Consider the following 12,333-nt stretch of genomic DNA (forward strand, 5'->3'; position numbering starts at 1 on the left):
TCTGGTTCTAAATAAGATAAGGTAACAAGTCAATAACATATATATATATATATATATATATATATATATAATGTTATGAGATTTAAGTGACTTAGACTAAACATTTGTGGTTTCATGTTATAATCTGTAGTCATTTTAGAACAATAAAAGGGCAAATTATATCTATTTCTTAATTTTTTTATGGTGGTTATGAGGTTGGTCAAATCAACCAATCCCATAAGAAGCCAAAAATAACAGATAAAATTAAATTTGTTTTCTAAAAAATGCTTGGTAATTATCTGGAGGTTAGAGATTTTGCACATAAAATTGACAATTTTCTGATACATAAAAGTATTTTTAATCTTAAAATCAAAATTGGATAGTCAACATTCAAGAAGAAAAAAAATATCATATTTTGTGTGTACAATTGCCTTGCAATGTTAACTCATAATTTGCAAAATTTTGTGAAAATACATGTGCATTTTAAAAAATTACAGTAAAACTGCTTTATGGTTACTTTAGGGGATATGGGCTGGGTGGAATACACACACCCATAGTAAGAGGGATAAACTGAAACCCATCACATCTTGTCTTTCAAAAAATATCAATAATTCTTTGACATTTGCTATTGAATTACTTATAACTAATAGAAAGAGAAGCTTTTAATTTACTGAATTTCTAAGAAACTAGAATCATTCAGCTAACAAATTTTGAAAAATTTGACCTCAGTTTCTTTATTTCGTAAGTTCAGCTTTGCCAGCTAATGAAGTTTTAACCCAGTTATAGCTCAGTTAGAAAGTCAGTTAAATTACAGTTTTCAGACATTCCATTTATTGTGTTTGTCAATATCTTGTATTTTATGATGCAGATTTAATTTTTTTGTAAATAATGCTATATACTACCAACATCCCTACCAAAAATAGGTTTAAGGTACATTGAGACATTAATGATTGAGTGGAAGAACTAACACGTAAGTACTAAATGTCTTGTTTTTGTGTATATTTTCTATTTATTATTATAAAAGTAGTTAAAATGTAAAAACTAGAAAGTTATTAGGTTAGATAAGAAAATATAAAAGAAATAATTTATCACTGAGGCATGCTGTGAGCTGCAATTTAAGAAGTAATTCAATACTTTGTTTACCATAACTTGCACTATGCTTTTGTCTGTAATTAAGCCCAAAGCTACATAATGGGCTATCTGTCTTCTGCCCACCATGGGTATCGAAACCCGGATTATAGTGTTGTAAGTCCGCAGACATACCGCTGTGCCACTGAGGGACATGCTTTGGTCAAGTGAGTTTTTGCTTTGTTATGGTAGTTTGAAGTTATACACAGTTCAAAAGAGTTATAAAACAATAGAATTAAATTAAAGCAGCTGTGAAAACATTAGAGGACAGATGTTTGGGTACATAATTGCAATGGGACTGAGGCCATGCTGAAAGAGTTAATACAACTTTCATTTTTTTGCTATTTTTGAACACCAAATTTAAAAAACAAAATCTCAACAACATTCACAGTAGTAACATGCAACACTACTAAACTTGTTCTTAAAGATAATACATGAAAACTTACATGGAAAACTCCGGCACAGTTCATCTATTGGGGTAGACATCTTCTTTTCACTGATTCTTTCATACTTCTGTCGTTTGGTGGCAGCTCGTAAGCCTTGCCATGGTAGACTGCCACGATTAAAGTACATCAAAACATAGCCTAATGATTCTAAGTCATCTCGCCGGCTTTGTTCTGAAACCAGTTAATCAAGATTTATTAACATCATATGAAGTTTAATTACACACACAATTTATTTCTTAAAGTAATACGTGCAACTTATTGTTTATTCTGTTAACCCATTACAAACCTAATGAACATAAACAAATAAATACTTGGGTATAACCAATTTTGCCTTTATGTATTACTAGCTAGAATACCCGTCCAATTGATGGGTGAAATAAAAACTCATTTGTAACAAAGGATAGGAAATTGTGCTTGTATTTTTTTTTTCCTTAACACAATAAACATTAAAAGCGCAATAAAAATACATAAGGGTATCAATACTAAAAAGAAAGACATACTGTTTTTCAAGAATCTAACAATAGCGGGAACATAGTTCATTCTGATGCTGAAAGATATACAACATTGGTAGTTTTTCCAAAACTAGATGGGGAAAGGAGTTGACAGTTTAAAACCAGTGGAACTCGCACTTAACATTATACGAGAAACAATGGTTAGCAATGAGCTGCGAAGCAAAGTAGATTTTATTATAAAAAAGAATACAAATCTGCATACAGTACCTTCACAAAAGCAACCTGGTGTTTGGAAAGGACAAAAACCTAAGAACTAAGGTTCGATGAGAAGACATGTCTTGCCCCAGACATTACACACAAAAACTGTTCAACTAGCCATGTATCAACCACATCTGCACTTCAACTATTTTTCTAAACTATTTATGTATAAAATTGCTTGACAGTCATGGCTTTGTTGGTTACAGGTCTCAAATAACATACAAGTCACCATAAACAATTAAATATACTGCAATCAGTCCTATTAATTACTAATGGAACTTCCTAGGCACTTAACATGGAAAATGAGTTATTTTCCCCATTGTTTCATTCATTACATTAGGTATTTTACAACAAGCAAACTTCATCAAATTGATGTAATATATAGACCCTTCTGACAGTGAACAGTATAAAAACAAACTAGTAGCTTGAAGGTTAAGGACCTATAAAATTTCCTAACTTCAGTAAAAGAATTTTACAGAATTTCTACTAGGTTAGTGTCAATATGTTTTTGCCTGTTAAAGTTTTACTGGCTACTCATGTATATCTTCTAGAGTCAAAGTGTTAAAAAATAGTAGTAGTTTTGTAAAAGTCTGTATGATAAATGTAACATGCCATTGGAATGAATCACAAAATCAGCAAAAAACAACGTAAGGGGGGGGGGGGGTCCATAACTCTAATATTAACAGTTGAAGTCTTATGTTCAAGGATTTCTAAGTACACTTTACACTTATTTTCTGAATACTTTAAGTTCCTCACCTATGCCTAAATGTGTATTTATACTGGCATATCGAGCAGTTCCGGTCAGATTTTTATTTTCCCTGTAAGGTATGTGCTGGTGGGTACGAGAGTCTCTGTACTTCTTAGCTAGACCAAAGTCTATAATATACACCAGGTTTCCTTTCTTTCCCAATCCCATCAGAAAGTTGTCTGGTTTAATGTCCCTATGGATGAAGTTTTTGCTGTGGATGTACTCTATTCGGCTAATCTGGTAGAGAAAATAGTTAGTAGTAAAAATTTACACCGATCAATAAATAATAATAAAAAAGAAGCTGTAAACATCAAAAATACATTAAGTGATTCCAACCTATTATGATAAACTTACTTGTTATATATTTCAAACGTTTGCCACCAGAGGGAGTTCAATCAAAAACTATATTATTCATAATAATTATTACAAATAGATACTTCAAAACCATACTGCAGTTTAGATGTGGAAGTTAAAATATTACACTAAAGAGTTGCTACTTTACTGTCATATAAAATTTTTGACAAATTAATCTCATTCATACAGAAAGAACAATGTTGTATTTTGTGAACTTACACAAATTCTGTAATTTTTATAAAAAGGACTATTCCAGTTCAAGTTACTTCTAAGCATAAACCTTAAAATATTATACAAATTATATATATATTACATAACTCTTATATCATTGAAAAAAAAAATGCAGTTTTTAAATAATTTCATAATAACATAATGTCAATTATTATTTTCACTTTATTTTAGTATTGGTTACGATTTCTCACCAAATAATGCAGGTATTTCACCTACTACATTTACAGCTATTTTCAATATTTTATATCCGGATACAAAAAATAATAATTTAGCATTTAAACTACACAAAACTATGATGCATAAGATGGAGTATTACAGTTTAAGCTGTGGGGGGAGAGGGGTATTTAAACACTTCTAAACAGTAACATATGGCAAATTGAGCTACTTTCTTTGATTATAGTGTGTGTTTAATGTATATTTTTAAACAACCAGTGTGTGTGTGTGTGTACTATGTTTTTTAATGCATAGCAAATGTTCCTTAACTTGATATATTACACATAAATCACTTGAAGCCAAATATAATTATTCATAATACACACTTTGATCAGGATCAATCATTAACATAAGTGTTCAGGGTGTTATTTTTGTTTTTTTACAGTAGTAGTTGCAAACATTTAATGAACAAGTTTCTGTACAATACATACTATCTCTGATGCAGTAAAACAGGCTAAACAGTATGCACTGTAGTGAAATATTACTATAAGAACTGTATGTTTTAGTTAAAAATACTTTCTTTAAGGGTTAGGGTTAAAAAGTCAATGTTTAACATCAAAATGTTACTTCACAAGTTCACTGAAGAATTCAAAATACTGAATATTCATTTTGTATTCCTTGTCACTTAAGATGTTAATCTTTGCTATGAATATTAAATCCAGTTGCTCTATGTGGTTTGATGGATGATTTCACATCTTTCTGAGTCATTTGTTTTGGATATTCACACAAGGAAACATAAGTGCTATCTGGAATATCCAAACCTGCTAGTCACCAGCTAAACAGCATCCACCATCAACTCTTGTGCTGCTCTAAATGAAAAGTGGGTTTTAACAGCCACTATTATAATGTGGAGAGTACAATTTTGTGGCAATGGGAAGAGAGCCATAGATTCTTGGATTACAGTCTGGTTTGCTAACTACTAGGACACACATGCCCCCCTATAGTAAAAAAACCTTATGAACTCTTTAACTATAGTTACTACACAGCTCTTAATTATAAACTATAATTTCTATTGGACTTTAAGAACTTAAATGTTCATAATTATTTTAGTTGCCGTAATAAATTTCCCAAGATTTCTTAGATGAAAAGAAAGCTCTAATAATTTATTCTATAAATAATAGAACAATCCATATTGCACCATTAAAGTGATTATTACAGACCTAGGGTTAGTATAATTATTCTTGAATGTGTTAATCTGGCAGCTTCTATCATTCTAAAAGGTCTATAAATGAAGATCTGCATGAAATTATTCACTTTTGGACCACAGATTCTGTTTCTCTAATTTAAGGTTACTCCACTTACTTCAAGCTTAAAAGTTTTCCGATATGGATCTTCTACCATATTAAGTTTTTTTATACGACTGTTAGTATTTTAACATAAGTTATTTCTTTCTGTCAAATATTAAATTTCACTTACTAAGCTTCTTCAAAAATGTTGGCACCATCAACTGTATTATATTAAAATATACGCTATTTCTTTGTCACATTTTAATACCCCCCCTCAAATTTTTATTTACTTCCTACGAGTCCAATACCCTAATAATAAACATTTCTTATGTATCATCATCTTATATACAAAGCTTTTTCAAACCTATTATTATTATTATCAACTGTATGCTATTTAAGTATGTTTTTTTTTAAATCATTTACCACCTTGGAATCCAATGGCCTAATAATAATTCTTTCCCTTCAACTTTAAATAACTAGACTTTATTTTAATCAACTGTTTCCAAATCACAAAAAAACTGGCCTAAACATATATCAAAGGCCTGTAAACAACCAATACATGAAAATATTGATCAATTTGTCCCATTACTTAAGTTTCTTTAAAGATTTACAATACACTTTACCATAGTGCATTACAGATCAGTCTTGGTAAAACTAGGCTTTACAACGTGCACGTGTAACTTCTTATTTTTCTAATGTTTCAACCATAACTTCAAAGACATCTAAAACATGAGTAACTTCCCTCCTTTATACAAAAAACTTGGCTGTGACTGCTTCTATAAATCTGATTCCATAAACAGCACACTATTAATCTATAAACACCCCACACACACAAACATACACAGCTGTCAACAACTTCATACCTTGAAGTAGTGAATGTTCTTTTGGAAGATGAATCATAATAACTACACATTTTATAAACAGCACACTATTAATCTATAAACACCCCACACACACAAACATACACAGCTGTCAACAACTTCATATCTTGAAGTAGTGAATGTTCTTTTGGAAGATGAATCACAATAACTACACATTTTTCTAAAATTTGTGAACTGAAAAAGCGTAATTATTATTTCATTAAAACTTACAACTTTTACAGTGAGGAAGGATATTTTTACAACTGGTATGATGTTTCAATCACTAGTGTGAACATTCTCAAGTACACTTTTAATGCAGACAAGAATGTTCAGACAGCAGCAAATGAATAAGAAGGCACCAATATTTTGGCCAGAATTGAGGGAAATTATTTGTAGCCTATTCAACTAATCAGGGCATTGTTCTCACCAACTAAAGCACTGAGCATCAGATTCCTTGGTGCTAATAAAGTCTTCTAATAGACACACATAAATTGTGAACTCTTTATTTAAAGTATGGTGAACTAACATTTGTTATCTCAACTACTACACTGATTTATATCATAACGTTCAAACAGGTTATCACAGCATTAAAACTTCAGTATTTTAAGTTTAAACAAAAAGAAAATTTATGATCTTCCCAGTGTCAATTTTTGCCAAACTTGTGTATTTTTGAAACATTAAAATTACAAATTGTTGCTGATTAATTCATATCCAGTAGGATACCTGTGTTTCATATTCACTTTTAAAGACTGAACATTGTTGAGACTACATGGTTGATCAATGTCATCTTCAATAAAAAGCTGATTAGTATTACCTTGTAACATCAAGTTGAATGTTGTTGAAACTAAAGGATGATTAGTATTACCTTGTAACATCAAGTTGAATGTTGTTGAAACTAACGGCTGATTAGTATTACCTTGTGACATCAAGTTGAATGTTGTTGAAACTAACGGCTGATTAGTATTACTTTGTGACATCAAGTTGAATGTTGTTGAAACTAACGGCTGATTAGTATTACCTTGTGACATCAAGTTGAATGTTGTTGAGACTAAAAGCTGATTAGTACTACCTTGTAACAAGCTGAATATTGTTGAGACTAAAGGCTGATTAGTATCACTTTGTAATAAATATTGAATGTTACAGAGGCCACTTGGCTGATCAAGGAGACCTCGTAACAATAAACTGAATGTTGTTTAAGAAAGATAAAAGGCTGATCAATGACACCTTGGTAGTAAGCTGAATGTTGTCATTTCCCCAAAGTGCTGACCTTTTTTTACTTCTGTGAGATCCACAAAGTTAGCAACTGTTGTATTCTGTTTCTATTGTAAGTTATTTGGTGATTATTGGATGAGCATTTTACACAAAGTTTCTCCAATATTACAATATATATATAGTAGTTTGTAATAAAAACTAAATAAGGAAAAGTAAATATCAACTGCCATTGGCTGTGGAATCTCTTCAAATCCAAAGATGGCAGTGCACATTAAAAATAAAGTCACTTGGTTGGTTGAAATCATAAGGTATCCCTCAGAAGCACCAATCAAAAATGTGGAAACAAAAAAGTGTGGAAATGTTTGATAAGTCATCAATTTATAGTAAGGGAAATCTCTACATTTATCAGTTGCGTGAAAAGGATTTCTCAGGAATCTTTTTCAAAAGGTTCTCATGCATGACTGACAACTGAAAACAGACTGTAAGACAAGTAAAACTGTTTGACGTGATAGAAACACTTGCAACAATTAGTCTTTTATGAAGAACTCTACATTCATAAAATGGGAAATAAAAAGAGAAGAAATTTTTTATTTTACATTATATAAAAAGAAATTATTATTACTAATTTGTTTTAACTTTTATGAATTTCAGTTTCAAAATATAAAATAAGGTATACCAATATCCAATATGGCCACGCTGAATAACAGGAACTTACTGTGTGAAATTTTGACTTAACAGTTATTATTAATTTGATAAGTAAGTGTGTTTATAAAATGTTTATATTTTTGAAATATGTTGAATGTATCTGTACCATGGACTAAGTTTTTAGTTGCAGGGTCCAGTAAGTCCTTATAACATTTTCACCTTTGCTTTTTTTTTGTTTTGTTTTCTCTACCAGGACAATTCAAAAATAACAGTTCTAATGTTCTGCATGTGTATTACATATTTCTTCACCAAAGTTGTTCCAAAACTATTGAATTTACCACAAGATGAAAAGCAACTTTCCAGTCAAGTTTACCTTGAAAATGTTTCATGCAAAATTGTTTTAATAAGGTGAAAGGAAACTCACCAGTTGATCAGCTAGAAGTAGTACAGTTTTAAGGCTAAATTTACGATTACAAAAGTTGAAGAGGTCTTCTAAGCTCGGCCCAAGTAGCTCCATGACCATAACATTGTAGTCACCTTCTGAACCACACCACTTAATGATTGGTATGCCAACTGAAACAAAGAAATTTAAGTTAGCCTGGAATTACAATATATGTTTTTCACTTGTAGATAGAATGCAATACTAATTATGAAAACACTTATTTCTCAAATATGTCTTTTTGCACATTGAAAAATAGTTTAGCAGCTACAAGTTATGTAAATTTACTTACACACACACACACATAAAAAAATAATCACTATTTATATTACGTACTCATAATTAAAAATAAAGACAATTTAAATTTGTTTATTAATGCTAATTAACAGATGTTGGCCATGAGCTGTTCATGAATCAATTAATATTCAAAATGTAGTCTGTTTTTTGTCAAAAGAACAAGAGCAAAATATGACTGGAACACTATCCAACACAAACCTATGGAAATTTACTATAAACACTGGAATACCAAGTTCTAATAATGCAAGTATACCACTATATATTTATTCTCAATAATGTTGTTAATGCAAAAAAAACAAAAAACATAATACTTTTTTTTGTTTACTACTCTTATTATTTTCAAGTTTATACATTCAACCAAGAACAGAATTCCAGGAGTTTACACTGACGTTCCTGGAAGGAATTATCTATTTTCCTGGACTTGTTTCCTGATTTACATGAAACACAACAAGTATTCACTCAAGCCAACTAAGTTTGTTTAATAATTATTAAACAGAAATATTAAAATCAGGTATAGTTCTTTTAAATTCTCATTTAAATTATTAGAATAAATAAGCATTAAAGATTATGAAAAGCATCAGGCAATAAAAATGCTTAAAATTTCCTTAGAATGTCAACGGATAAAATTGGAGTGGGAAATGTACATTTTCACACACATAATTTAAAGTAAGTATGTTTTGCTGTACTTGATATAAATTGTAAAGGACAAAATATTTCTCCACCTTTTATCCTGTCAACTGCCAAAGGTCAACCTTATGAGTGTTCATACAGCTGACATGGAAACTGCAAACTGTTAAGCTAGATAATACATGCAAAGGAGGTAATCTGTGGATAACTTAAGTATTTAGGATACAGGTATATATACACACACACACTTTATTAATACTACATACATACGTACGTATACATGTAGTAGTAACAACAAATATGCAATTACAAAATGAAACCTTAACATCAACAGATGCAAGTTGGCAAAAGTCATCAGCAACTATAAAAATATGAAGAGAAATTATCTTAAAATGTAATCCAAAAGCCTGAAGATAAGAAATGGCAAAAAAATGTCAAACTATACAGTCATGAGTGGTGTATAACTGAGTACTAGCATTCAAATATACCTTAAAATATAATCTCAAAATCCTCAGTCAATATGATTCTATGAGATATTGTTTTCCCATAAGTATAATGTACAGTCGGTTTTACAAAGGTTAAAATATTTTATGTTTGTTCTATTATTCTAAACTTTTTTTTGGAAAGCCCTTAACATCAGCTTGAGATGTTTTATTAACTTACAACATAATGTAAATAGAATTGTTTGGCATACTGTTTTTCTCAATCTTAAATACATAGCCATCTGTATGTGATAAATCATTTTCACTTAAATATTTTTTATTGTCCAGTATTAATTCTTTGGTCCATAAATGATTGAAATGTCCAAAATTAAAAATCCACATCTGAAACTCTGTAGCTTAGCAGCTTGAAAGTCACTTTTGCTTGGGCTCAGAGTAATAAGCTGATTAGCTTTAACTAGCCTGTAACCCACAAAATACAACTTTGATCAAGGTGAAAAAAAAACATTGCTTCACCATATAATCACTTAAGTACCTAATTAACTATATTTACTGCCTGCCTGAATAATCCAAAACTTCCACATAAATTCGTAAAATTGAGCTATATCATTCTAAACTTGATGTTTCAGGCTATAACTGCATCATGGTGAAGTTAATAATTGAACAGCAAGTCCAACAGTAAAGTTAATAAACACAATGGCATACTCATTCCATCAATATTTATTCCAACATGACATTATTCACAGGGTTGTCCAGTAAAGTGTTGAGCATGGAAAATTAGTTCCTTATCAGATGGAACATAAGACAGAACATAATTATTGAAACACACATGTGAACATTAAAATATATACCATTTATCACACTATATCTTATATTTATACAAATTACCGCTTAGACATTATGTACAGCTGTTTCAAAAATACCTTTATTAACCTCTATACTCATACTGACAAAAGTAAGACACCATTACTTTCAAATTACAAGTAAAAGTTTTCATAGATCAAACAGAAACTGTTAAAGTAATTACTTCAACTCCTATTTTGAAGTTTGTTAATAAAAATATTTTAACAAATTTTATTTTTACAGGAACCACGTGAACCCTGTTACAGGTACTCTGTGACCATTTAGTTTTAGCTTTTACACCGACACTTAAACTCTTATCATACTGATTTAAGGCCTGCATAAAATAAAATATAAACTCAGTTATAAAAGACAAGCTGTTATTCTAGTCAGACTCAGTTGCAGATATGAACAGACAAAACCTAATGAAAGATTTATATTTATAGAATACAAAGAACTTAATGATTAGTTAAACAAAAACAATGCTTACCTCCACCCTGCATCATTTTGTAAAACTTGCTCTCGATATGTAATTGTGGATGTTTGGTTTTGATACATTCTAATTTGATAGCAACTTCTTCACCTGTAGTTATGTTGGTTCCTGTTGTCACAAAAATACAAGAATTATTCTTTCAAAAATATACTCAATGAAAACTTCTGATTAACAATTTTTTAAAAATCAGCTTGCTTGTATTTTTGGCCAATAAAAAAAGTTATTTTTATTGCACGTCAGTAATCATAAACACAGTGAAACAATTCTGAATCAAAATAAAGATAAAATTCAGTTCTATAGAATAATAACTTTATTGTCAAGTTCTACAAGGATGGAGAAGACAATCAGTAGTTGAATTCTACAACAAAGGTAAACAATGAATGTTTAAAAACAAGTGCAATAAAATCCTAAGTTTTCAAAACAACAAATTCTTATAAATATAACATCAAAAAATATTTTGTTTTGTAGAAGCTACATACTGTGCAGAAAGTTCATCTCAAGTTTTAAAGAATTTCCAGTATTTTTTTAATGCAATAAAACAAGTCATACAAAATTTGTTCATTAACAGTCCCTAAGTTGCACTTATACTACAACTTTCCAGTTGAATACCATTGCCTGTAAAGCAAAGTGAAATGCTAATCAGTTATTTGAAAAGACCTGAGTAAACTTGTTCTCTACAGTGTCAAGGACTTCCTGCAGACCTACAAATTAGAACGATACAGATCACATTTTTTAATAGCTGCTTCGAGAAGAGTTGTGTGTTGTTGTTTTTTATTGGTGTTATACACTACGTTTGATATTAAAATCAAAATTGCTACCAAATAATTCCCCTACCAGTGATATAAGATTTATGTATTTTTGTTTTCTTTCTTGCAATTTATAGTAATAGATACACTATAACCTCAGTACTTTCAAAAGGTGGATCATTCTTCTTCTGGTCTACCTTTCAAAAGCATTCAGGTTATTGGTTATTACATTTTTGAGTTAAATTGATTATTTTAAACCTACATGTTTTCCTAACATCATGAAGATACAGCTCTAAAAATAAACTAGAAATAAAAAAACTATAGATATCGATAATCAAAAGTTAGATATCTGCATTCAAATGATAGAAATCTACAATCCATTGTTCAGATTCTGCAATCAAATGTTAAAATTCTGCAATCAACTGATAAAACCGGTACAACACTGAGTGAGACGATAACTGCTTCGAGGTTTCACGAGAGAAAAAATGGATTATGAACCCCTTTTAGCCTGACATAACGAGTGGGATATCGATAAAAGCTGAGGAAGAACTTTTTGATTTATCTGAGGACGCTTTGTTAGAAATGAACTTTAACAGCAGAAAACTGATACAGTTCTGGGTGTCTGTTCGAAAACCGTACCCAATCCTTTCCACTGAAGCTTTGAAGGTACTTCTCCCTTTCTCATCTTCATATCATTGT

General features: G+C 30.4%; 1 protein-coding gene and 1 long non-coding RNA gene across 3 annotated transcripts in view; one reads left to right on the forward strand and one right to left on the reverse strand.

The window, feature by feature from the left end:
• LOC106472530 (casein kinase I) overlaps nt 1-12,333 on the reverse strand; it is a 27,485-nt gene that overhangs the window by 3,680 nt on the left and 11,472 nt on the right. For both annotated transcript variants that reach the window (XM_013933183.1, XM_022401099.1), the window contains exons 3-6: nt 10,886-10,996; nt 8,177-8,325; nt 3,020-3,248; nt 1,554-1,724 (exon numbers count right to left, since the gene is read on the reverse strand). In XM_013933183.1, the coding sequence (XP_013788637.1) occupies nt 1,554-1,724; nt 3,020-3,248; nt 8,177-8,325; nt 10,886-10,996 (660 nt within the window). The remainder of the gene's footprint in view (nt 1-1,553; nt 1,725-3,019; nt 3,249-8,176; nt 8,326-10,885; nt 10,997-12,333) is intronic.
• LOC111089159 overlaps nt 9,118-12,333 on the forward strand; it is an 18,390-nt gene continuing 15,174 nt past the window's right edge. The window contains exon 1 of the long non-coding RNA XR_002613482.1: nt 9,118-10,145. This is a non-coding gene — a long non-coding RNA (uncharacterized LOC111089159). The remainder of the gene's footprint in view (nt 10,146-12,333) is intronic.

Source organism: Limulus polyphemus, unplaced genomic scaffold, assembly GCF_000517525.1.
Source record: "Limulus polyphemus unplaced genomic scaffold, Limulus_polyphemus-2.1.2 Scaffold5406, whole genome shotgun sequence".
In the NCBI taxonomy this organism is placed as follows: Eukaryota; Metazoa; Arthropoda; class Merostomata; order Xiphosura; family Limulidae; genus Limulus; species Limulus polyphemus.